This window comes from Patagioenas fasciata, chromosome 6 (genome assembly GCF_037038585.1).
Source record: "Patagioenas fasciata isolate bPatFas1 chromosome 6, bPatFas1.hap1, whole genome shotgun sequence".
Taxonomy (NCBI): domain Eukaryota; kingdom Metazoa; phylum Chordata; class Aves; order Columbiformes; family Columbidae; genus Patagioenas; species Patagioenas fasciata.
In genome coordinates this window covers 16,213,200-16,239,684 of record NC_092525.1, presented here as the reverse complement: position 1 = coordinate 16,239,684, position 26,485 = coordinate 16,213,200, and the positions used below count along the sequence as shown (strand labels likewise).

General features: G+C 46.8%; 1 protein-coding gene across 5 annotated transcripts; it reads right to left on the bottom strand.

Moving 5' to 3' along the window:
• Window positions 1-239: 239 nt before the first annotated feature.
• On the bottom strand, window positions 240-26,485 carry ERICH3 (glutamate rich 3). 5 transcript variants are annotated; one of them, XM_071810044.1, is made up of 18 exons: window positions 26,406-26,485; window positions 23,157-23,250; window positions 22,404-22,529; window positions 21,911-21,982; window positions 20,340-20,468; window positions 20,130-20,210; window positions 19,479-19,619; window positions 18,641-18,856; window positions 17,829-18,009; window positions 16,241-16,427; window positions 13,932-14,248; window positions 11,320-11,541; window positions 10,138-10,242; window positions 7,468-7,971; window positions 5,824-5,970; window positions 2,668-3,986; window positions 1,942-2,322; window positions 240-1,735 (listed from the first exon to the last, which is right to left on the bottom strand). In XM_071810044.1, the coding sequence occupies exons 1-18, from the start codon at window positions 26,420-26,422 to the stop codon at window positions 1,664-1,666; spliced, it is 4,311 nt and encodes a 1,436-aa protein (XP_071666145.1). In that variant the 5' UTR covers window positions 26,423-26,485; the 3' UTR covers window positions 240-1,663. The 5 variants fall into 5 exon arrangements, with proteins under 5 accessions (XP_071666145.1, XP_071666149.1, XP_065698302.2 ...); XM_071810048.1 differs by having other exon boundaries at window positions 1,942-2,076; XM_065842230.2 differs by having other exon boundaries at window positions 1,942-3,986.

The window sequence follows — 26,485 nt, the reverse complement described above, 5'->3', positions numbered from 1 at the left end:
AGTTGGAAAGCAGAGATTAATACTGAACACCAGGCCCTAGTTGATGGGCAGGTATTTCTTTTAAATGAAATAATTAGCAAAAACTCAAGGAACTTCACAGACTGCTACAGGGTTTTTTTATAGACCCAAGCAAATGTGCAGAAAAAACAAACCTCTGGAGGTTATTAGCATGCACTGAAATTTTGAACACTTTGCACACCAGGTGTATTCAACCACAGAGTATGTAAACACAGATCATCTATTTACTGCACTTTTTTAATATTGAACAACATTGAAAATGTCCTGGTCCAGTGAATAAACTACTTCTGATTTTATGGATGTTCCCTGGTTAAAAAGTAAAGACCAGGTAGAACGGTCAAAAGTCCACTATGTGCTTTGTAAGTAAGTACTGTGTATCTTCCACAGAATGAACAACTCAACCACAGTGCTCAGAATCACTTGATGCAATGCTTTCATTTAAACTGTGGAGGACCATAAAGCTATTATTTTTTGCCTACTTTTCACTTTCAAAGCACTACCTGGTGTCCAGGCTGAAAACACAAGTGCAACCATCTTCAGTATAGGAGAGAACAAACTTAATCATATTTCAATTTCCTAGCCCATGTATATTGATCTTAAGTGACTCACAGTAACAATTCACTCAAAATCCTGCTCATTTTGGTCCATTTCCCGATTTGAAACCCCAGTTACCCCCCATGCAGGGCTGAGCACCAGCAGCCTGAGCAATGCTGGCCATGCTGCCATGCACCCAGCCCGGGCACAGTGGGTCAGGGGCTCCCGGGGTGAGGGGAACCCCAGCAGTGGAGACCCAGCCAGGCTGGGCTGGAACAGCTTCACCGCAAGACCCCAACACCAGCACCACGGGCCAGGGAGTCACTGCTGGCTGACACCAGCAAAGCAAAAGGCCGGGCTGCATTCGTTCATAAATACAAGTTATAATTGTTCTGATTCAACAATTTTCAACAACATTTCAAAGTCCCAAGAGGGCCCTGCAGTGTGACCAGCAACAAGCCTGGCTCCCTGTCCACAGCAGCCCCCACACACCGGGGACTGGTCCCTAACGGGTGTGCACGCAGCTCCCGCAAACTAAAACCCCCATGAGGGCACCACCCCCTGATCCTGCCGCTCCATCCCTGCCGAGCACCCCAGGGGCTCTGCTCAGGCTCCCAGCCCCGCGCTGTGACACAGACACAGCCCGACCCACCACCAGGAGCCTGCAGCTCCAAAGGCAAAGCACGCAGGAGAACGCAGCGGGTGTACAGACACGGACAGGCAAACACTGCATTGTGCAGACACTGCGTGTCCAACAGAATCACATACAGAACACCTGCCCCTAGCCTTCCCGCTCACCAGCCCACAGAATCCAGGAGGGGAGGCTCAGCCAGTCCAATATTTCTCTGTGTTTTGGAAAAAACAAACACAACCACTGTGGAACAATCCTTGTGATTATTGTCTTCATAATTATGAAGGAGTGCTGTTTCCGAGGCTGGCAGATACAGGTTTATTTCGGTTGTCTGCTGCACACTGAGAAGCTGCTCTAGTAAAAAGTGACAGATGGTACTTGTGGAGTAAAAAAACAAGAGTGACATCCCAACCGGCACAAATCGACAGAGATTCATGTAAATGCTGCAGGATACAACACTGAAGGAGCTGCAGAAAAAGCTTAGAGGAGAGTGTCTTCTTCATTCTGGGGTTGTACCGAAGGCTCAACAGCTGCCTCTGGGTTTACAACATCCTACAAAACAATGAGAAAAACATTAGCTTTACAGAAAATATGCTAAACTTCGAGCTACTGCTGTACCGGACATCCCACAAACAGATACTGGAGTACCCAGAGCAGCCGAGTGCTGCCGTTAACCCGCAGCATCAGAGCCCACGGGCGCTGCCCAGTGTCACCCAGTGCCAGCACTGAGAGCAGCAGCCGAACCCCGCAGGACTCACCTCACCAGGACCACGGCTCCTCTGGTCTGCGGCTGCCGGGGTGTCCAGGCTCCCTGCAACAGGCCCGTCCTGGCTCTGCTCGCTGTCCACACTTGTGTCCTGGGCGCCGTCCCACACACCTGCTGCCGCTGTCTCCTGCATGTTTCCATGGAGGCCTGGTTGCTCCCCCTCTGCTTTCATCCCCACTGGCTCTGTCCCCTCCTGTGCACTGTCCTTGTTTGCCCCTGTCCTGGGAGCTGCCAGCTGCAGGCAGGTGCCCAGGCATGGCCCTTCGCCTCCTGCAGATCCTGTGCCCCCCAGCTCCGCTCCCCCGGCCCCTTGTGCTGGGCTGCTCGGGCAGGTTTCTGCCATCGGCTGCTCCCCAGGGAACATCTCTCCATGCTGTGGGGACATGACATCTGCTGTGTCTATCTCAGCCTGACCCTCGGCCCCCGCTGGTGCCAGCTCCCTTCCCTCCTGGTTCACCCCTCGCTCGACAGCCGCGGCTCCATTGCTTACCCCTCCCCTGTGCCTACCCAAGTCCCCAGCTGCCCCCCGGCCCTCAGCTGCCACCCCCTCTGCTGCTGACACCCCTGTCCCACTCTGTCCCCCACATGCTGCCGCTGTCACTCCCTCCTGTGCCACCACCTCGTCACCCACCCTGCTGTCCCCAGCCACTGCCACCTCCTCCCCTACCAGCTCCCCTGGTACTGCTGCTTGCCCTGGTACCTCCCCAGCAGCTCCCACCTCTGCTCTGTCTGTCTCCACAGAGTCTCCTGTGGTCCCTCCATCAGGTTTATCTTCCACTGCACTCCCTGCTGTGCTGCTTGGAGTTGGCTTTCCACTCAACAGTGCTTGTGCTGAGCCCTCCTCCTCCTCTGCTGTGGTGGTATCCTCCAGCTGAGATGACCCTTCACTTCTGGGATCCTCCCCAGCATCCACTGGTGCCTCTAACCCAGGTGCTATTTGCAAGAGGGGACACTTGTCAGGCTGCACAGCCGCCCCCACCACGTCCCCTGCTCTCAGGACAGAGCTCTCATCTGCCCCCGACTCCCGGCTGGTCTCAGGTGCTCCTACAGCAGCTTCTCCCATCTCCGACCGCTCTTCCCCTGCTGCTTCCACCTGGGGAAACTCATGTGGTTTTATGAAGTCTTCTCCAGGCGTTGCTTCTCCAGGCGCTGCTTCTCCTCTGCAAATGTTTGTATCCTCTGATGTTTCCAGGAGAGCCTCAGGCTTCTCCACATCCTCCTCTCCTTCTGAAACAGCTTCTTCTACAGCCTCGTCCCCTTCCGAAACAGCTTCTTCTACAGCCTCTTCCTCTTCAGGGCCATCTACCCCGGCAATGCTTTCCTCTACCATGTCGGCATTCTCCACCATGTTAGCATCCTCCATCACCTCCTCTCCCTCAGACACAGGACTCACCACAATGCCCTTCTCTACAAAACCTCCTTCCTCCATGGCCTCCTCTTCCTTGGACACCATCTCACCCAGCTCCTCCTTCACAGCAGACCCTGTCAGTCCCACAGCCTCAGCCTCCTCCACCTTGGCTCCTGCTTCTGCCTCATCCTCCTCTGCAGTCTCCTCTCCTCCAGAGACCTCCCCATCCTCCTCCTCGCCCTTGGATGCTGCTCTGTCCGTCTCCCTGCCTGCTGCTGCCAGCTCCTGTCCCCCAGGCGCCTGCTCTCGCAGTGCCACCTTGCTCTCTGTCCCCTCCATCACAACGTCCTGCTCCCTATCTGCTGCCTCTGTGCCAGAGTCCATTCCTTTCCCTGTGCCCTGTCCCTGGGGATCTTCTGCCACGGGGCTCTCCTGGGGTGCAGGTTCCTCCACCACACGCTGACCCTCTGCCTGCAGCGCAGCCGTTGTGTCTCCCATGGGCAGCACATCTCCCACCTGGGCCAGTTCTCCTGCCTCTTCAGTGCCAGCATCTCCTCCCTCAGCAATAACATCATCCTTCTCAAGTGCTTGTCTGTCCCCTGCCACCTGCCCTCCTTGTACCACTTGTTCTGCTTCCTTCTGCTCGTCAAGTGTTCTTGTTCCTTGTGCCAAGAAAGCTCCATCTGGTGCTATTAAGAAATAATCAAAACATTAGTTTTATTGAGAAGAGTGTTAGCATTAAGGCTGTTTTACAGGGTTGTTATTAAAGACACTATCTCTCCCAAGCAATGAAGGAACATCAGCATGGTGACGAGAAGAAAACGTGCTGAGCTGCTTCTCATCATGCACCTGTGCCATTCTGGCATCTGGCATAATTCATTTAAGCAAAAACGTTGATGCATGACCAGCTTTCCAGTCTGACAGTTCTGCCTGCTCTCCTTCCTTCCCTAACCTACCTAGCAGGGAGCTCAGGTGTGTGTGAAACATCTATAAGCTTGACAGTAAAATCCAAAAATTCAGAAATAGGTGGTAAATTGCTCATGTCAAATATGCATACACAGGAAGAAGAATACTCAGTTGTTCATGTAAAATGAGTAATTGCTTCCCATGGACTCTGAAATTACTCCAGGGGAACAATACCAGGTTGATTCCTGTCCCCTGGGAATGCAATGGTAATGGCTTCATTGAATTTGGTGCTCAGGACCTGCCCTGGGCAGACACTCCTGGTAGTCTGTGCTGCTGCACCTGTGTTCAGTACAAATGTGGCAGGTTCCTGCCCTCTAGAAAATGAGTCATTTTGTGCCACTGAAAGGAGCAATGCCTTTCCCAAGCTGCCCTTTCCCAAACTCGCCAAAGGCTGTCTTGCCCCAAACATCTCCCACTGTTCGTGACTCACTTCACCTTCCCGCACCCCACAGTCGCTGCTCTTTGCTGCCCGCTGGGGCAACCACCTATGCAGCCAGGGAAGGCTCCAGGTGACCACAGGCCTGGAGGACATTCTGTCCAGCCTGTCCCCTGTGCTGGTGTCACAGCACCCCCCGCTGCTCCTGCGGCCGCTCTGCCTGTCACAGCCAGCCCGTGCGCAGGGTGGCTCTGCTGCACCGGGAGGCAGCAAGGGACACAGGAAAGGACGGGCTGAGGGGTGTCCAGAGGAACAGCCGAGGGTGGGGAACAGAGGAGAGGGCACAGCAGGTTGTTTTGCCCCATCAGATCACACATCAGCTTAGACCACACTTTAATTTTAAAAGCTCTGTGTTTTGCAATACAAGACATCATGCCTTCATCCAACATGCATCTCACCCCAGGTTTGTTGCTGATGTTTACTACTAGCTTTCTGTCCCTTATATTTTAATTTTTTTCTTATTTTGTACATGTATATATATATTAATCAGTTATCAATCACTATCACATTTTTACAGCACTCACACTGAAAATACTACCTCCTGAATCTGGGATAGCTCAGGCCCACTATCAAAATCAGTAAATGTAATCATTTAAAAAATTTCTAATAGCAGTTTTGGTACAAAATGAAACATTCTTGGAGGAAATCAAGATCAAGCTGAAATTTCCTCACTGCCATTTATGCAAAGTGTTATGACAGAGTTGAGTTTGGGAGACAAATATGGTGCACCCTGAGATCAGTCTGCAGCTCAGCTCCACCCCGTCTCACTCCATCCTCTGTCCTGTCTGTTCTGGCAACGCATTTCCAAGGAGACCCCACACTGCCTGGGAGCAAAGGAACACTTGCTGCATTCCTACTGCCCAAAGCTATTTTCTTGACTCTCAGTCAGTTTTTTCATGGCCTGGATTCTTTACCTGGGACAATTATAACTGCCAAAAAAGCATTAATTATACACAACTACAGAAGCCAGCTACTCATCACCCAATTTTCTACAAGTTTGGGAAGAGAAGTGCACAAGGAGGGTTTGATAGCCCAGAAGGGAAAGTGAAAGGGCAAACACTTCCGTAAAAAGACTTCAGATGAATAAGATTTGATCCATGTCCCTGATAGACAGCCAACCTCACCTTCACTGGCATCATGCTCTGTACTTGTCACATTCTCTTCTTCCTCATCTGCACCAGAATCACAGGGTTCAGGGTCAGAATTCACATGATTATCATTTCCAATTGCCTTTGCTATTTCCTCCTGGACTGGTTTGTGATCTTCAAAATCTATCATGAAGTTACAAAAGAGGAAGCAAAAAAGAGAAACCATTAAAAAGCGAAAAGGGGAGTAGAAGTCATTCAGCTACCTCAGCCTGGTTTAAAATTTGAAATCTTAGGGCAGACCTGACTGGAGCCATGTCAATTTTCACCAGCAGGGAAGGTCCCAGGAGAGGATTTATCAGGTTCCTGCTGGTACCCAAGATGCCGGCAAAGGTCTGTGCACAATAGCGCACAACTGCTGGAATCATTCTGATGTCTCAGCTCTGCAAACATGACACTTTCTGCTCCAGGACACCCCGTGGCTGCCTCACATGGAGGTGCAGCCAGCACTTGGATGCACTGAAACACTGAGTCTGTGCCAGCTGTGGTGGGTCCATTTTACCTGGACCTGACTCAGGGCCTGGCCTGCCCAGCTGGCAGGTCTCGTTCTCTGCACTTTACTGCCTGTGTGACATCGGACAGGATGACAAATACTGCTCACAATGATTCTCTCTTGGGATCAGCAACATCTCTTTGTCACACAGCACCACAGGACCAGGGAACGCGCAGCAGGAGCCCAGCCCAGGTGTCCCCACACGTGTGACAGACCCCGTCACACCGCTGGCTGCGATCTGCCCAGACTCAGCCTGAACAACCCAGTGGAACATTTTGCACTTTCTGCTTTTCTCCAGCACAGACAGTTTTCTCTGATCTGTTCTGCACTCTTAATGACAGCCCTGGTTAGGAGCATGGTGGGTCTCACTGGGGCAAAACCCAAGCAGGGCCAGGTCAGTCTCACCTAAACGCAGGTTGAGCGATGATGAGAATGGAGAGAAGTACATGGGAAAAAATCAGGAGGGCCCCAGAACAGACTGAGAACTGTATTTTCATAAATTCTGCAGTCACAGTAAAGGGCTTTCAGCCGTTCAGGTGTCTCTGGAGGCTTCTAGCGTCAACCTTTCAGAGCACTGGAGTAGTGGGAGCAGCTCATGTGGCCAACATTTTACCAGTGTCCACAAAGATAAGTTCGAAACTGCAAAATGCCCCTTTTATCAACAGTAAAAATGAAGTGTCACACACCCAACTGATTTGGTCCTTGACAACAAATCCATGACAGAGTGAAGCAACACAGCTACGGATCAGCTGACACAGTTTTGATCTTCATCTGTGGCACCATGACTTGCACAGTAATTTTTTGGGTTCTTTCTGAACCTAGTATCTCATCATTATAAACAGAGACCCCCAATCTGGCATACAGATTCTCCTATAGGTAACAAATCGCGTTTGGACTTTATAATAATTGCATGATATGTGAAACCCAACGCCATACACTTGGAGACACTAGAAAAGAAACAACAACCAAGGCTACATCTAGTTGGTGGTTTAGCAGCACAGAGCACTCCAGCAGCCTGCAAACAGCCCCACAGCCACATTCCCCAGCTGCACCAGGACTCTGTACACAGGCAAACACCGCAGCACTGATGTCCCCAGTCACCCGCGGCTGTGCAGAGGCTCTGGACTCACCGCCCGCTCCACCACCCCCAGCAGACTCCTCTCTGCAGTCCTCCGCTTCCAGCACGCTGCTTTCCAAAGGCACTACGAGACTTTCCTCCCCATCATCCCTCCGGGAATTGCCATTCTTCGCTCTGTCTTCCCCTGTGTGACTTTCCACTGACCCAGTCGGTCTGAGCTCCCCGTTCACTTCAGGACTCTGACGTTGTGTTGCCATTACATTGTCATGAAAAACTGCAGTATCTTCTCTTGCTGCTAGGTCTTCTGGGTTTTCCTTTTCCTCTTCATCTATTCCTTCCTTTTCCAGCGCAAAAGTTTCCTGATTTTCTTCCACTCTGAGCAGTTTATTCTCCCCGCTCTCATTTCCATGTTGTACACGTGCTACGTTATCAGATGCCCTTTTGATGTCATAGTCCTTCGTGTCCTTAACACCGTCTTTCATCGTTTCAGCATGAGAGTCATTGTCACTGCTATACTGAGTACTGATGGATGAGAGGGAGTGTGCAAGCCTCCTACCTAGAAAGAGCAAACAGAATTTTGGTTTAGTATCTGTCACTAAAGCAGCTGCATTCATTGGCCACCAGTTCCTTTGCTATGCACAAAAGCAGATACATTCATCTGATATCAGTCTCTGAATTACACCATATGAGGATATCGGGACAAAATTCCAGTAAGTTCAATAGAAGAATATCGCGCAAAGGTATCAAAGTGCTAAAATCAAAGCCATTTAACATTTTTTTCCTGATAATGGAAATTAAGAAGATTAGCTCCAACAATCACACAGAAATACACCTCCAAAAGCACCTCTAAATATGACTCGGACAGGTTTTAGAATAGTTTCTTGAGCTCCATTTGATAAAAGATTTCAACTATAGCAACAGTCCCTTAGTGCATTCCTGTTATCTCAGTGAACACAATAAAAATCTCCAAGATCATGTGGAAACAATTCAAGTTGAACTGGAGATGAAGATCACTGTCTCCTCTAAAAAACATATGGGAACCAGCACATAAAACTCATGAATGGAAAACCTGAGAAAAAAAAAAAAAATCATATAACATTTAGCTGAACAGGAGAGGTCACTGCTACACAGCATTGCTGGTGTCCAAAGTTCACGTGTGTTCAGAAGAGATTAGTCAAACCCAAGTAAGAAAAATGCAGTGAAGACTAACAAGTAAAAGGGATCACCCTTGACACCAGGTGATTTACAGGGGTGGGAAGACACAGTGGGGAACCAGCACAGAATTCTTGCCCTCTTCATATATTCTTCTTATGCATCCACTGCTAGACAAAGGCCAGAGGTACAATTTGGACCCACAGCCTGTCCCTGAATAGTCATTCTCAGAGCCACAGGAGCCAAACTGGGCCACACTATTTCCTCCCATGGTCACAATCTTCCGGCAGCCCCTACACCTCTTCTTCCTCTGTGGATATGAGGAAACCTTATTGCAATTTTTTATTTATCCTTTTAATATGCAATGTATTACAGCAGCTTTGAAGGACTGCTTTAAAAAAAACCCTCAAATAATAAAATACATGAACAAGCAAGTTCAGGGACAGAACAACTCAAATATGCAGTTTGCATGCTGTACTACACGAATTGCCGGTGATTCTTTACAATTTATTCACAGGCTCATGATCCACAAGGATTTGAATGCCAAGGTCTCTCTTACATGCTCTTTATTTATGTTTGATTCACAATATTGTATGCAAAAGTAACATCTCTGGCACCACAGTTACCTGGATGCTATTCAAAAACTCTGTATACTGGTTCAACTGATCCAAGGGGCCTAATGAATCCAGACACTCCTGCTTAAGTGCAATGATACACTGAACTAAGATGAGACAAAACCTGCCCATGGCATGTGCTCAGAAAAATCCCGATCCCACTACTATTAGCATGTTAGTTCTACTACAGCAGCACTCATAGGTTACAAGTGGATTAGCATACTGATCACTGAAACACAAAAACATAGTGTCTACACCCAAAAGCTTACTATCCAAAATCTTGATCCATCAACACTAACACACATGCTTACTGAAAACAAGTTCTTCAAAAAAATTACAGCTCCAAGGCTTAGCAGATGAGTTCAAGGCACAGTAAAGGTACTGAGCACAGGGAATTTCAGGTCCTGAGAAGCTGAGAGTTGAAACTAGCAACAACTAAAGTTAAATTGCTCAGAAATGTGTGGTGTGGGTCATCTCCAGGTGGTCACAGGCTCGGGTTTGCCAGTGGGAGCCTGACAGAAAGGAAACTTGTGCTGCCAGTGACCAACATGCCACTGCAAGCTGGGAACAAGCTGTCTCAAAAAGAACTTCATACACTGCAAAAATGCACAAAATAAAAACATCACAGACAAACGCATGTTGAATCGGTGAGTCTGGTGCATGCAGCAGTACTACAGCCCAGCACAAAGGTGGCCCCCAGCGCACGCCCCAGTGCCAGGCAGGAGAGGCCCAGGTCACCGCTCTGTCCCCACACACCAGCACACCCTGACACAGCCTGGGAACAGCTGATCAAAGGCACAAAAAATTCATAATGCCATACACTAGCAAGCAGAAAAGGATGCTTAATCATACAGATTATTCATGAATCACAAGCTATTTCTGATTATCACAAGGAAACAAAAATTAAGATCAATTTTGATAATTGCAATGATTTTATGAGCAAGAATGTTTCAAACCTGGTTTGAATTTCTGTTGGATTTTATACTTCCTATAAAAAGACTGGATCTTTATTGCAGCTGCAACCTTTTCACAAACAGCTGTATTAGCTTTGTTTAATTCACCTGGAAATACAAATGTGAAAGTAATGTTTCCATTTAACTTGAGAGAGTTTGCACAATAGGACTGTCAAATGTAAGGAAGATAAAGTAATTTATCTTAAAACAGCAATAAATGGAGAACTCCTGGTACATTGTGACAAGCAAGAGACATGTAAGTCAGCTCAGGATCTAACAAAGCCACAAAGGAGAAATGTTAGAGAGAAATAAAACCCTGTGCCAGAAGGAAGAGGCAGTTGACTCTTGGCTTATTTACCATGTGGTAGATGAATTCTCTTGTTTGTCTAATGAATGAGAAATTGCCTGCAAGTTTTCTGTGGGATTATTGATGAAGGTGCACAGCTTGGACTGCACGAAGGCCAATAGTTCAAACACTAGAGGTCAAAAGAGATGATCCAAAAATCTGAATGACAGAAACCGCTACTTATTCTCCAAAAACTTATTCCAGAACAGTTTAATCTGTCTGAATTGATAATAATAATGGTCTTGGACACTTCACTGCACACTTTGCACCTACATTTGGATCAAGACCCACAGACTGTCACACTGAGCCTGTTCCTGGCTCCCAGCAGAGCGGAACCGGGACCCCCGAGCTGCAGGCAGACCACACGGGGCTGGGACAGGCAGGGACAGACCAGGGGACACAGCTTGGGGTCGGAGTACTTGTTAAACACAGCACTTGTACAGTGCTGGCTTCACTGGTGAGTTGTCAGACGAAGGTGCCAGTTCTCCAGGTGAGAGCGCTCACAGCTCCTGGGATGTGGTGACCAGGGACACGAAATGCAGATCTGCCCCAGGATTTACAGCTCATTTCCCAACTGGCTCCCTCTCCACTGACAACTAACCAGTCCAGCAATGTCTGCTGTGAGCTGGCACACGCTGACGCTGCCAGGGGTTTGGCTGTATTGCAGTGGCAGATGGCAGAATTAATAAGAACAAATAAAATAGCTATTCTATCTTTTACCAATTCAGTAGAAAATGCACATTTTTTCCTATGCAGATTCAACATACATACTGGACACGCACAAAATGTAAAACATGCATCAGGTCAATTTCTTTAAGCCTCATTATGAGAAAACTCACCTGGTTTGTCATCCTCTGAGTCACTGTCAGAATATCCATCACTTTCATCTGTCTCACTGTCATAGGTCTGTCGTGCCTTCTGTGATGAGTTTGTACTCTCCTTTTCATAGTCTAAATTATGCTTTTTATCATCTGAGGATGACTTTGACATTCTATTCATTTGATCACCAGTCTGTCCCTCTTCATTAACTTCTTCATCTGCTTCAAAATCTTCATCATACTCTAAAATAAAAGAATCAGTGTGAGACAGGAAATGAAATTCACAACTAGTAAAGTTTTTTTTAAGCAGACAGAGGTTAACTTCATTAATCTCTGTTTGTCTTTGCATTTGTTCTGTCTTTTTAAAGCCATGAGAAAATCTAAGACTGCAGATAGGAATCATAAGAGCACATTATCATGAAAAAGTATCATGTTCTTCATAGAAAGTCTAGCAAACATGCTATGAAGCTATTGAATGAAGCATCAAATATGATTAATACATTGAATACCAAACAAACAAAATCATTAGCCACTGAAAGGACTAGAAAAATGAAGAGCTGGGCAAATTCAGAAATAAAATGCAGGACAGTCCCACTACAGGAGAAAAATGTTGCAACGAAAAAGAAATCCAAGCAATAGACAAAGCTGGAGAAAACGTAATATATTGTACCATAAAGCAAAAGTGGATTGACACGGCTAATTAGCAAAGAAATGGCTTACAAACTAAATTAATTCATTAACTCCAGCCAAAGGGCACTACAGAGGAACATTCTGTTATCACACTGTTTGATACGCCCATCAGGGTCCCAGGTGCAATCCTGGCACAAATGAAGCTTACACAGAATTACCATGTTCGCATCACCAGGGTCTGGATTCCAGCCCAGGCCGCGAGCCTGACAAGTGTTAACATTTGACAGATAACTTTGCTCAACTCTATAGATAAAGTCTGTCTCATGCATATGCATTAAAGAATCCTTCCTGTTCCAGCCACGGCTGCAGTATTTGAAACACAGGCGCCAGCACACACGGTGATGTCAGTAATTCCCATTTAAAATGCAGTAATTCCGCTGCAGCCACCAGCTCACTGCACAGGCAGCAGAGGCACCAAACCCAAACCCGAAGCATCCTGCCCAGCAGCTCCACCGTCTTCATCTCATTGCACACCTCTTTCTCTTTCCATCACTGCTGCTGAAGGACTCGAGTGACAGAAGGTCAAGGATAGAAATGAGAAGTATCTGATGCAGAACCAATTAGGCAAATAAACAATTACCCAGACAATGAAAATTAAGGGAAGCAGAGGATTTGTTTTCAGTATTAAAACTCAATTGGGATTCCAACTCCATTGTTGGAAGTGAGGCTCCTCAAGTACCTGTCAAAAAGGTGCCCTCCCTCTGGAAGGAAAGAGGCTTAATTAATCACAAACACATCCTCAGGGACTAATGAGAAAGCACTGTGGAATTATGAAAGGAAGAATAGAACATAGGAATTAAAATCTCTAAATTTGACTAACTCTGAGAAAGGCTTTATAAGAAGGAGTGAGAGTGCAGGCTGAGCTGCTGTCCCTGCCCCATTGTGGCCCGATGGCAATGGGGACTGGTCGGGTGGCACTGGGGAAATTGCACGTTCTGAGTATGCAGGCAGAGCTGCCACACCTCATTTTATACCACAAATACTATCTTTGCGTGCCACAAGGAACACCCTTGGGCACACTTTCAGCAAGGGCAGCCTCTCTCCAGTCATTCTTTTCAAATCTCTGCCAACAGACAGGAGATGGGACCCCAGCAGAGGGGAAGGTCAGGCAGCTGCAATGGGAGTATTGGGGACAGGGAAGAGATGAGACCCCAGCAGAGTCAGGCAGAGACGATAAGGGGCGAGCTGATGGAGCTGGAGCGGAGGGAACAAGCGCCCAGCCAGCGAGGTGCTGGAGTTCAGGCAGGGGTCAGGTGAGTGATGCCCGGGGTAGCAGGTGCAGAAGGGACCAGGAAGAGCCCTGGGTGAACAAAGCACCGCACTCCCACCAACAACAGTAGAAAGTATCAAAATCGCTCACCTCATGCCAAATCTTGCTGACATTTTGCTGTTCTGTGCTCTTGCACATTCCCTCCCTTCTGCACCCCCACTGACCCTTGGCAGGTTGGCCCTGTCCCATCCCCCTTGCAGCAGGAGGCTCTTCCCGCTCCTGCCCCTATGGCCACCCTCATCTCTCTGCTCACCTCATGCCCATGTCCTGTCTCTCTCAGCAGCTCACCCCAGACTCACTGTCCCCCAACACTCAGTCCCATTTCCTCCTTCTGCTCTGCTTGTCCTCCACCTGCTGCCATTCTCCTTTGTCACAATTGTCCCTCCACTGTGCCCCACTTCTCTCCAGCTTTCCCACCCACCTCAAGCTCCTGTTTCTGCCTCTCAGACCTTCCTTTCTCACTTTCTTGGCTCTTCCGAAACACTCTCATCCTGTTGCCTGGCTGAAAGGAGCCCCGCTAATGTTACTGCCCCAACACAGGCATCGCATTTCTCACACAAGGTGTCCCAGGAGAGGATGCTCCAGGCGAAGCTGGAGGTACACAATTGCAAACCTTCTCCAGAATCACCCTCTCCCATTTTTCATGCCCTGCTTGTGTTTTGGAATACTGTACCATTTTTACCGGTGTCTTCCTGACTATCTTCACTCTCACAATCAGGTAGTTTTTTCTTTTCTTCTTTTCTGTACTCCTGTCCAGTCTCCATTTCATCCTCAATAGTTTCTGCACTTGCTTCATGATCTGGTAAGATGACTAACACTGAAACTTTGCCTGGATTCTGCTCAGGACTGGTTTTACTTGGCTCAGCACTGGTTTTACTCGGCTTACTGCTGGCCCCATCTCCCCAGGAACCCGTGTGCGTTTCCTCATGGTCCTGCATCTCTCTCTTGGGAGGGGATGGTTTTTTGTCCAGACCCATTGCAATAATGCACCTATAGAAAAAAACCAAGGAAATTGGAAAGTATCACATTTTTTTTCTGCAAACAGTGGAAGGGCAGCAGACATGGTGAGCTATGCAGCTCGTTATCAGCAGCAACACCAGGTACCTGTCTGCCTCTGCATTGCCACCCACCCCATGAGCTTACTGATAGTGACTCACCTGGAGAAGTGCCCTAAAGCCCATTGAAACAGAATTATTTTCAGTTTCTGGTCTGCTTTTCCCACCTAACAGAAACCCAAACAGCTGGAAAACAAAGCATTTGGAATGACTTGTTGGGACTGCTCGTTTCATGTAAAATGGATTCACAGCCTCTACGTTGGGGTTAGGAGGCTCAGGTGAGAGAGCACGGGTCCTGCTCTGGATTGACATGAACTGCAGACCCAAAGAACCGCCCTGCACCCCGGGGGAGGGCCAGGACTTTGTGCTGCGTGTTGTACTTTGATTCAAATCTGCAAGCAGAGGATGAAACTGAAATTTTCCCTTTAGCTAATCACTAAAATCCCATTTCTCCAAGCAACCATATTTTCTTCACAGACAACTATGTCTTAAAAACTTTTCCTCCACCAAAACTGTTTTTTTTAACATCAGGCTTGATTGCAATTCCCTTCAAAATCCAGCTGTGGAACATCCTACTGACATTCAGTCTAGAAATCCTGTAGTTTTGCAGGTAAAATATGTAAATGTGGCAATTTCTGAAGAGTCCTAGCTCTTAATGATTTGTTTGTGGTGTTTTTTTCAGGGACCTTTGAGACATCGAAGCACTCCTGCTGTACAGAAATGCAGGACCGAGGCCAGCAGAAATCTCTGTGCAAGGATGACAGCACCAGTGCAGAAAGCCCTGCAGCATCACCTCTGTGTGAAACAAAGCCTCAACACACCAGAAAATCAACTGGGACCTTCACTGGGAACCAGAGCGGGTATTTAACATGTGGGTGTGGTGTCACACTCAAATCAGGAAACTAAAACAACGGCACTTGACGTGAAAATAGTCGTAATTTCCAGGGAGAATCTGGTTAATGGAGATGGGGTTTAGTCACCGCCATTTCTGGAGGCTATATCAAACAGAAAATTCATTTCCTATCTTTCTAGAAATCACACAAAAGCTGAGATTTGAGCATTTCCTAAGCTCTATCACCAATATACCCATTCTAAATTCAGATGCTTTTCACTACCTTGAACATACCAAATAACACATTTACATAAATCATGTCCAATGTTAGACTGGAGTAGAAAAAATATGGTACAATAAAGTAATCTTTTTTTCATAGAATTTGGTCTTTATCTAAAAAATAGAGTGTATGGAGGTTCTCGTCTTCCAACTGCTTGCTGCTCTTTTGAAAGCTTACTTACAAAAATAACAAAAAAGTTTTTAAATTATCTGCCTGTGCAGAAGTTTACTTGTCTGACATGATTTAAGAATCACACCAACGGAAGATTTTATTAAAATCAAAGCTTCTTGGGAAACCCACAGCTGTTGCTCACAGCATCAAATTTTGCCCAAACCCAGGACTCTTCTGCACAGATTTGTTGTCTGAGGCAGGGCTAACATTGCACACTGACTGCAGCCAGGGCTGTTTCAGCAGAATCCCACCTTAGAGGCAGAGCTGGTTAAAAATCAATCATCTTGTTCTCACAAAGAAAAGCCTGAAAAATCCAGTTAACTCATCAGCACTCAGTATTGATGTCACTGTCACTCTCACCAGCAGCGAGCAGTGGCACTTGTGTACTGCACAGCATGGTCCAACCCGAGACGCTCGCTGCTGCATGGGGACTGACCCCGCACAGAGCCACCGGCTCTGCTGGCAGCCTCTGTATGGGACCCTGAGGGACAAGCTCGAGTCTGCACATTTCAAGGGGCGCTGAGAAACAGAAGGGGTTCTACAGAGCTGTGTGGTGTCAGAAAGATTAAAAAAGAGGAAATGAGTTTTAAACTCTAAAAACTGGGCTGCTGGGTCCTTGTGAGCAAAGTGTATTCAACTCATACCTATAGCAAGGAGACGCTCCCTCCACACTGAGAAACCTGAAGTAGCCACGTCTGCCTCGTGTCCTGGAGCGCTTCTGGTGTTTGTACTCACAGCAGCAGCTCAGTCTGTCCACTTGCAACCCATTGAGAAAGAAGGTGAGGCTGAACGGGAAACCGTGATGCCTCCTGGAGATGAACTGAAAGGTCTCTGCAACCACAGAAAGGGTTCAAAGGAGAGGGTCAGGCGTTCCTACCAGTCTGCTGCAACTGTGTTATCTATCTGCACCACCACCAAAGCACCCAGCCCCCCAAGCTCACACACTTTGGTTCTCAGTTGTATTAATTAGTTGGTGAAACTCTACCTCTCCCCACACAACAGCCCCATCCCTTTCCAACCCCAGAGTTCCAAGCTGGATACACCTGTGACAAGCGAATACACCATCGGTTTGGCTGCTCACTGCTACAGCAGGACAGAGACCAGAGTCCACACCTCAAAACGATTATCTCTGCCACGTGCTGCTCAGACCTGCACATCACGCCCAGGACGGTCAGGGCTCCCGCTGTGTCTGCACAGGGTGGTGCAGCAGCGCATCCCTGCTCATATGGTGACACACACACTGCTTTGCGCAGCCCTGCAGGGCTCAGCCGGCTCCAAAGCAGCACAGCTGCAGTTCCAGTGGCTCCGGGCTTGTGAGCAGCTGAAAAATTCTGTTTCTGGAGCCATTTCAGGCTGCTCTGTAATGGTACTGCTCGGCATCCAGGGCACCGAGGCGGCTACCAGCTCTGTGCCGGGGGCTGGTGTGTGCTCCTGTTACAACCCACAGCATCCTTCCAGCAGACATTGGGCACACACCAGCAGGAAGGAAGCCACGCTGTACCCCAGCAGCTCATAAGAGGTGAGAACGGGGTTCGGGAGAACAGAAGCACACAAAAGATAAGGACACATCCCACAGCACCGGGACGTGGCTGCAGCAAATGCCCCGAGCAGATCTGTGGGCACCCTCAGCCTCAGGGACAGGTAGCAGCATCGGGATCTCCACACCACCTCCCACATGCAGCAAAAATGCAAACACAGTGGGTCTGGGAGCTGGAATGAGGGTGTAATTTGTGGGATTGCTCTTCCTCATAAGTGAAAATCTTCCAGCATTTCCTCTTCCCAATGTCCCAGAGCACAATTCACCTTTTACCAGTGTGACTGAATCACACTCGCATAAAAGAGATGCAAACTGGGCTCCCTTCTGGAATAATAAGCAACACGCACTGACGTACTACAGCAAGTCACAAACAGATAATCCCTATTTAAGAACAGTTTAGTGCTACAACTACTTTATTAACCATACATCTCTGTACAAAACTAACCTAAGCTACAGCATTTTGTTAAATCAGTTCCCTAAATTCTTTCAACTATAACTCGCAAAAGTAATTGTACCCTCCCTTTCAATCATGAATCAGTAGATCCAGATTTAGTGTGGAGGCAGATGGTATAAAAATCCCTGATGTACATACCTTGACTGAGCTCAGCTGAAATCATTTTGATATCACATCAACATTTTAGCCAAGAAAAAGAAGCTGTTGCCAGAATCAATATGAACTCTGACTCTATCCTTACCTCCTTCCAAGAGCTTGCCTTTGTAGACACAAAGGTTTTCTCCTCCACAATGCTGCTGGTAGACTTTGATTTCATCTCTGTAATCAGTATCATCGTAAGACAAACGCACACTTTTTCCTAAAAAAAACATGGTAACTAATGCGTTGCTGCGTAACGAGGACTTAGGGAATCCTCCAGAATTCTGCAGCAGGAAATACACAAAAAAAAATGTATTCAGTTTCAAACTCTAACAGAAGGTGAACACAAAGATCATATATGTGTGACATACACTTGAGGCTTCCAGCCTTTTGAGACAGGTCTTGAACCACTTAAATTGGAAAGTGTTTTGTAACATGCAGAAGCGCAGGAAAGTATTTTGAACTAAAAATCCATTGCAATAAATTGCCCCAAATTGTAAGCACCACGTTTAATGACCCACATCGTCCCTCCCAGTCCTAGGTTCCTAAAGTTTGCTTTACAGGAGTTACAACTGGCTGCAGATACAGTGTACCAGATCCACTCCTTTCAGACAATCCTCTGAAGTTCTGGGACTAGATACAGTCAGACACAGCATCGGATTGACTACAACTGGAAGTCGTCAGTGAGAGTTTCTAGGGGTTTTTCCATTCAAACACCTTTTTTTTCCCAAAAAATGTTTTCGTATATAGAGAGGTGGGTGGCAGTTCTATATATTGATAGTTATAAATTTTCTTTCAAATATTCAGTGAATTTTTATGCGAAGTGGGTACACACATCTTTTAGCATTAGGCAAATACAGTGCTGAGGAAGGTAACACAGCTCTACACAAACAGTGGCAGGCAGAGATAACTTACCTTCGTTAGTAGTTGCTCCAAGTTTGGTGCTGTGATGGGACGCAACTGTCTCGCTCTGAGCGCCCCAGTTCTCCCCACATTTCCACTCTTATCTCCTTTTTGCAGGGGGTGAGGTGGCACTGGGATCATGTAGTTGTTAATGACGGGGAGTTGATATGGAGAAACACCAGTCCTGTATTCCACCGAATTCATAAGCCTTAACCCACTCCTCTCCCCCTGCAAAAAGCATTTTAACCAGGTTAAATAGGTTATGTAAAAATAGCTACTATGCATATCAAACTAACCATGGTTTGACTGCTCTTTACATTTAGTAACACACACACTCCTACAACAAGTCCTTTAGCTTCGTGCTTGCAATTTTGTTGATGGAAACTTTTCCAATAAGTTCTTGTTCTCTGAACCCATTAGCGTGACTTAGTAGAAGGAATGGTAAAAAAATTAGGTTTTTGCTACTTTGTAGCTGTAGATGAAGATGAAAATTCATAAGACTATGTGAAAGTATTCCTGAGTAATTGGTGTTAACCGAGTGGCTGCCTCCCTCTCTACATAACAGAAAATCTACATAGAAGCAGAAAATTTTGCACGGAGAAAGATTTTGTACTACGAAAGAGATGTCACAACATTTTCTCCTGGCTGTGATCAAGAGCCAGGCATTAGACCAGCAAGCAAATGTCTTAGTAATTAAGGGTAAGTTTAAAAGGAGAGTTTAAATAAAAGCTGATAACCATTTGGTAGGCACATTGCCTGCAGTATACAGTTCTCAGAACTACAGTACTAAAGCAATATCATAAAGCTGTCCCTAAAACTATATTCTTTTCAGAATGAAACACGGGCTCACCCCAGTGGCAAACAGCTGATGGTGTTCGAGTGAGTGGCCCTTCTGCTTGGAGCCGTGTGGCTTTGGTGCTGCGCAGCGCAGGGGCTGCAGGTGAGCCGGGCGCTGCATGTTCACCGGAGCCGTATTGGGGCGCCAGGAAACCTAGAAAGGGAAAAGCAAACAGATACGAAACCTCAGGGTATAGTTTCCAGTGCAGCACAGCATCACAGAGAAAAAAAAAATAGCACTTATGAAGGCATCGGGAAGCGATGAGTGATTCTCAGGTACCATCAGGAAACAAAATTTTCTAGTCGGCCTCTGGAGAGGCAGAACCCTTTAGGCATCTCTGACTGAGCGTCCAAAATAACTCCTGGGCATAAATCTAGGTTTTGCTACTGTCTCTTCAGGGCAGCCTTGAAGTAAATGATTATCCTTGTGGGTCCCTTCCAACTCAGGACATTCTATAAACATCATGAACTCACAGAAACAGTGGCAGCGTCTGTGCTTCAGTGACTCCAGCACATGGACACTGAGAGGAAGCACTGCAAAGGCATGCCTATTTTTATTCAATATTCAGCGTTTTTCTGACATTTTCTGACATCTTTTCCTTGTATACCCTTCAGAACACCACATTAAGATGTTAAAAGCTGTTCAACTGGGTGAACTCAGCACCTTAGAACAGGCCGGCTGCTTGGCTCGGTGCAGGGGAGGGGGGCGTCCACCACAGCAACCAACTGCAGGTCCCGGCACCCTCTGTACGGGATGGAGAGGAAAAGGTCATTCAGCACTGAAAGTCTCTCTCCAGTCTGAACCAACTATCATCACTGAAGTGCAGAACCAGAAAAAATTGGACTATATGTTTGACACGCTGCTTGAACTCACCAGTTGCGAGCGACTGGCTGCTTCTTCAGCCACTAGAGGACAGAGCGCAGAATGATTTCTTGGACCAAGCGGTGGATGTGGGGAGTACATAGGGCTAAAACCTTCCACCCTTCTTCTGGATTGTTCCACCTAAAAGAATAGAAATATAAGTCTGTGAGGTACAAAATACTCTTCACAGCAGTGTTTGAGCTTGCCTTCCGTCTGTCCTTCATTGGACGATCAGATTGCTCAGACCCGATGGAACACCTGGCAAGGGAAGGGAAGGGAAGGGAAGGGAAGGGAAGGGAAGGGAAGGGAAGGGAAGGGAAGGGAAGGGAAGGGAAGGGAAGGGAAGGGAAGGGAAGGGAAGGGAAGGGAAGGGAAGGGAAGGGAAGGGAAGGGAAGGGAAGGGAAGGGAAGGGAAGGGAAGGGAAGGGAAGGGAAGGGAAGGGAAGGGAAGGGAAGGGAAGGGAAGGGAAGGGAAGGGAAGGGAAGGGAACCAAGGGAGGAATGGGAGAGGAACGAGGGAAAAGACTTGTTCCCATCGCTGATTCATTTCCCTGCAGCCCTCTCCAGCTGCAGATCGCTCCAAATTCAATTCATCTGCCTGTTTCCCTGTATCTCCCAGTTCTTGCTTTGGTTGAAGATCTTTCTTTTTTAAATTTGAGAGCATCTGCCATTTCCTTGCTCTGACTGCTGCCCCTCCACACCTTTTCTTCCCAAAAGCCCCACCGTGGGCTGCCACTCTCTGGCAACAGACAGCTGTTTCTCACCCTCCCTTGTCCAAGTCTTTCTCCTTTCCCTTTAAATTAGATACTCAGCTGAATTCACTGAATGTCTGAGGTGGGAATTAAATTACAGCACTGATTCCAGGCAGGTCCCATGTCCCAGTGTGGCATCATGGCAAAGCCACAGATCACATATCTGCAGGCATCTCCCTTATACTTCTCACTGAAGGAAGCAGTTTTGGTTCAAGTGACTTCATGTTGAGAAGAACCACCAACTTCTGTGGGATTGCCATGACTCGAACAACTACAGCTGTCTGAAAGCTCTTTTCATTACTGACATGCTGGTTCTGCTAAATGTCACGTGGAGAGGCAAACAACTGAACGTGTGAGCTCAGTGCTCAGCAGCAAAGCAGAGTGTCTAGAATTACCAGAACTGCAACATGTATGTTGAATTATTCATCCATTTCTGGTTCCTCATTTCAAAACATAATAGTGGAAGTGGAAAAGGTAAAAAAATGGCAACAGTAATGAGAAGCCTGGAATGGCTCATGTATGAAAGATTCAGTAGACCGAGGGTCTTCATCTTGGAAAACTTAGAAGGAACATGAAAAAGGTATGTAAAACCAAATGCCTTGGAAAAGGAGAACAGTTATTAACTTTTTTCACAACAAGAACAAAGGAGCATCCAACAGAATGATCAGGCAGCAGATATATTTATGGAAGATTCTGAACTGCTGGATGGAGAAAGAAGAACAGGATCATTCTCAGTTGGCTCAGTGAATCTCTGGCCTGACTCACAGCTGCTGTTTAACACGGGACAAAACTGCCGTGTCCCGTCAGTACCCAGCAGTACTCAGGTCTCACCTTCATTCTCTGTACCCTCTCCTTCCTCGCCGCAGTTTCAAGTTTCCTTCTTATTTCCAGCTGATGACGACACTATCAATGGAAGAGAAAGAGAAATCTCATTAATGGGCATGAGATAGCAGTAAATGTTAGAACACTTGCTTCTGTTCTGCTTATCACATGCCTGCTCCCTAGTCACGCCCCTCACTGAGCGTATTATGAAAATACCATTGATTCAACCCATTTGCATCACACCTGTGTGCATTAACCCTGGTGAAAGAACAACTGAGCATCTGTAAAGCTGGAGGGACCAGCTCCGTTCTTGATATGTAACAGGAATGTGCCAAAATTTTGTACCCAGATAAAATGCATAACCATGTTCAAGCCATTTTGTTTTGATTAGAATTTTTTGAATCAAACCAGCTAACAACAGTGTGGTTTAATGTACATCCTAACGAAGGTGTGGTTTAATGTACATTCTGATGAGGCTCACGCATCACCAGTAAGCACCTACCTCCATGTCAAGGACCTTATGGAATATGGCCCGAGCCAGGCACTCCTGTACATATCTTTGGTGATCCCTCCTCAAAGCATTTAGACGGTATTCTTTCTCAGGTATTAGTCTTCCAGTCCTTGAGATCTGCCATAAATAGATACAGTGTACAAAAAAAAGGAGAAGACAGAATAAAGTACATTTTTAAACAGAGTGCAATCTCCCAGCATGACTGCTCTTCCCACCTCTGCTCCTGCTAGGGTGCTGGAACTCACCTTCCCAGCACAGACCCATAGTTTCTTTGACCCCACCAGCCTAGCAAGGAGAGCAGGAGAGCAGCTCCCGTTTGCTGGTAGCCTAGGGCTCAGCCTTACTCTCCATGGGCCATTGCCCAGGTCAGTGGAGAGGAATTAAATACTTGCCTTCCTACCTGTAACACCTGTGCTAAACAGTCCCACCTACCAGTGTATCAGTATTTTGAAAACATGCAGCATGTTCACCTTTACCAAATCCTTCCGTTTTCCATTAAACACACTTGAAAAATAACACTGAAGCTATTTAAACAGAGTGAAAGATGCTTGGATTTCACAGTTTAAAAAACCTAAGAGAATCAGCATGTTTCTGTTGGGCCAGCTGGTGGGATTCTTACCAATGACAACACGTACCTCTAATAAATAAACAACAGAACCACTAGCGGCTGGACTTGTGTGATGTTAAAAGAGACAAAGAATGATTTTATTTTTTTCCTCAGAAAAGGAAACTCTTGAATCTCACCAGTCCTGATCTCTGAAGGTGTCGCCTTATCCGGGCATTGCTGAAATATCCAGTCAGGTGCTTGTCTGTAAGGCTGTTGTAGGCTGACAGAAGCCTGAAATAAAATCGATACAGATGAAAATTATTACAGCTTAAATTATAAAGACCTACACAACAGTTTGCTGCACAAAATGCTGTCTTGATGAATCATGTCCAGCATTTTGTCAGATAAACGCCCAGTAGATTATGTAAAGGTAACGTCTTATTGCCTCCAAAGATCTGTACCAGAACCAGGTGACTACATAGGACACAGCAGCTCAGCATGAGCAGCAATGTTTTAACAGACAGGTGGCTGAATCCCAATGGAGAAAATGGTTCAAAACAGGAGTGAGGTCTTAAGCGTATTTTTTGACAAAACAAAAAAGCCTGTCTCAGCAAACAGTTCTCCACTTGGCCTTTACATCAACAGAACCCACAAACCACTCAGGAAAACCAACCCATGACAGCAAGATTCAGAACTGTCCCTTCTGTTTCGGGGACCAATTATTTGAACACAACAGTGACTCTAGAATTTAAATAAGCAGCCAAGAATGCTTGTCCCACAAACATACTCATAAATTCAATTGCACAAAACTTGTACAGGGCAAGATTCATGACTTCTGTGGTATTTCTAGGCTAGAAAGCATATGTTACTGTAGTACAGTTTTGCTGAATGTCACCATATGGCAGCAGTTTGTCTGGCATGCAGCTTGCATTGATGAGAATAATTCTTTTTCCTCTCCTCTACATACACAACATTTTACCAAAAAACATCAGATCTACTCCATGCACTGGATTTGCTCAAGCTAAATAAACCACCAGTGTAGTCTGCAGGAAACCAAAGTGTTTGTGCAGCACATCCCGTGCCCTCCAGCCCCACCGTCCCCACGGAAGGGACACTGTGCAGGACAGGGACAAGCCTGGGGGGACACACAGTGTCTCAAGTCTTCTCCCATTCCCAGGTCAATTCTCTTTAATGCACACATTGGACAACCCAAAGCGAACAAAACACACGTGTCTTCTATCTCCTGATGAAAACTGTGATACCAACCCCTAGACCCGCAGCCCCCGTGAGGTCCTGCCCCTGTGCCCAGGATATGAGAGCTGAACACAAACACTGAAACATCCATAATCTGCAGATACATTTTCAAATAGTTCCTAGCACAACCATATCTTACTTCACCCTCTGGAAAACAGGACAAACTAAGTGACAACAGGCTTAAGTTTTTAATGCTCTAAATCCCTTCACAGTTGTAAAATGTATACACTTGGGTCCATGTTCAGCCTTCGCTTCGGGCTCTCTCAGCAGGATATGTTTTAACTACACAAGGAGAGACTGATGTCTTTTGTTTCCTTTGGCTTTCAGTTTAAATGCCATTGTACCTATATTACATATTTTTCAACAGGACAGTTCAAGATAAATGTCTATGGGTAGGTTGAATTACCACACACAAAAGCACCCACAAGTAAAGAACAATTTAAAAAACAACCAAAAAAAAAAAAAAAAGGATCATAGATTTACAGGAATTTTATCTGACTTTTGGACTTTCACAATAATCTCACAGGTAGCCTACCAACAATAAATTAAACTTTAAACAAACAGTTTAGCTCACCCCGTAAACACTGGTACTATAGCAACTGTTGAACATTACTTCTTCAATCCACTGTCTGCATGTGCATTTGAAACCACCAGATTACATCAATTGTGCTGAGTATTGACTTATGGTATCACCTGGCAATCACACGTGGAGCCAGAGGAGAAACTCAATCCAAGTCCTTCTCATTTGCTTCCTTCCATCTAATATTTCACGGACCATATAACCTCCAAGTTCTGGGGGTTTTCCCTAACAGCAAGTTGTTGGGGAAATGCCATTAATTCCCTGACCTGAGGACTGCCAGAAACAAGCTCCAGCAAAGCAGAGCGCTGCTCTCATTTATGCCACTGCTCCTGCACACTTTACAACAAAACAGTAGAAGTTCATGTCTGCGAAGTTTTCTTCCAGAGATTTTAATATTTGAGACTTATATCCAAATGTCACCTCTAAATCCCCTACAACAGATACAAGTGTGGAACTGACAAAAATGCATGTTAGAAAAACACTCAACAAGGGAAACGCATCTGTCTGAAACAGTACTATACAAAATATTCACTGCAATCATGTCACAGTACATTCAAAAGCCCATTTTTCTGGCCTGTCCCCATCCCTTCAGCAAATTCTTTGTGCCTCACAGCTCTGTAACTTTCAGTGTTTTCTGTGGCGGATGCAGATTGGAGAAATGCCTTGAAATATCTGTGAAGCGAATGCCACCAGTCATGGCATAATTGCTTCTCAAAAACATCCAGAGCCCAGAAGTGCCTTACATGGTAACCAGAGTGAAACAATCTCCCAAGAATAAGGTTTGAAGTATTTTGTCCGGAGTTCTATATATTGCTTCATAAAAGAGATTTTCATGAACAACACTTTTTCAAAGGTTTTTACATAATCAAATCACACTACAGGTTCCAGTCTGAAATACAACCAGGCATGGGAATAGGAGCCAAAAGCTTCCAGTTGTGCCACTGTTGGCCGTGAGCAGGTTGCGCGGTTATTTCTGCACTCAGAGCATCGCCCACTGAGCGGGATGTGCTGGATTTTGTTATGGAGATCTGTGATTCACAGAATCACAGAATGTCAGGAATTGGAAGGGACCTCAAAAGCTCATCCAGTCCAATCCCCGCACTGGAGCAGGAACACCCAGATGAGGTTACACAGGAAGGTGTCCAGGCGGGTTTGAATGTCTGCAGAGAAGGAGACTCCACAACCTCCCTGGGTAGACTGTTCCAGGCTCTGTTACCCTCACCGAGAAGTTTCTTCTCAAATTTAAGTGGAACCTCCTGTGTTCCAGTTTGAACCCATTACCCCTTGTCCTACCATTGATTCACATTATCTTGGGGAGGTTTGGCTGCTCTGACACTCAGAATGTGCAGCTCTGAGGTTGGACAACAGCAACGGGCGATGCCCGGAACCGGTGGTCGCGCTCGGTGATCCCCGTGCCCGGTTCGGCGCGGCCGGTACCGGTCGGGTCAGAGCTCCGACCGAGAACAGCTCCCCACGGCTGGACACCTAAACCGCCACCGCCCGCGTCCCCCGGCTGTGTGTGCGGCACTTCGCTCCCTGTCACCGCCCTTACAGAACCGAGACGGGTGAGAACCGCTAAGAATCGCTAAGACACCCCGCGCCGCGCACTCACCCCGGCGGGCCGCTCATGGCGGCGGCCGCTTTGCCGCACCTGGCGCTGCCGGACCTGGCGCCGCCGGCGCGTCCCGGGCG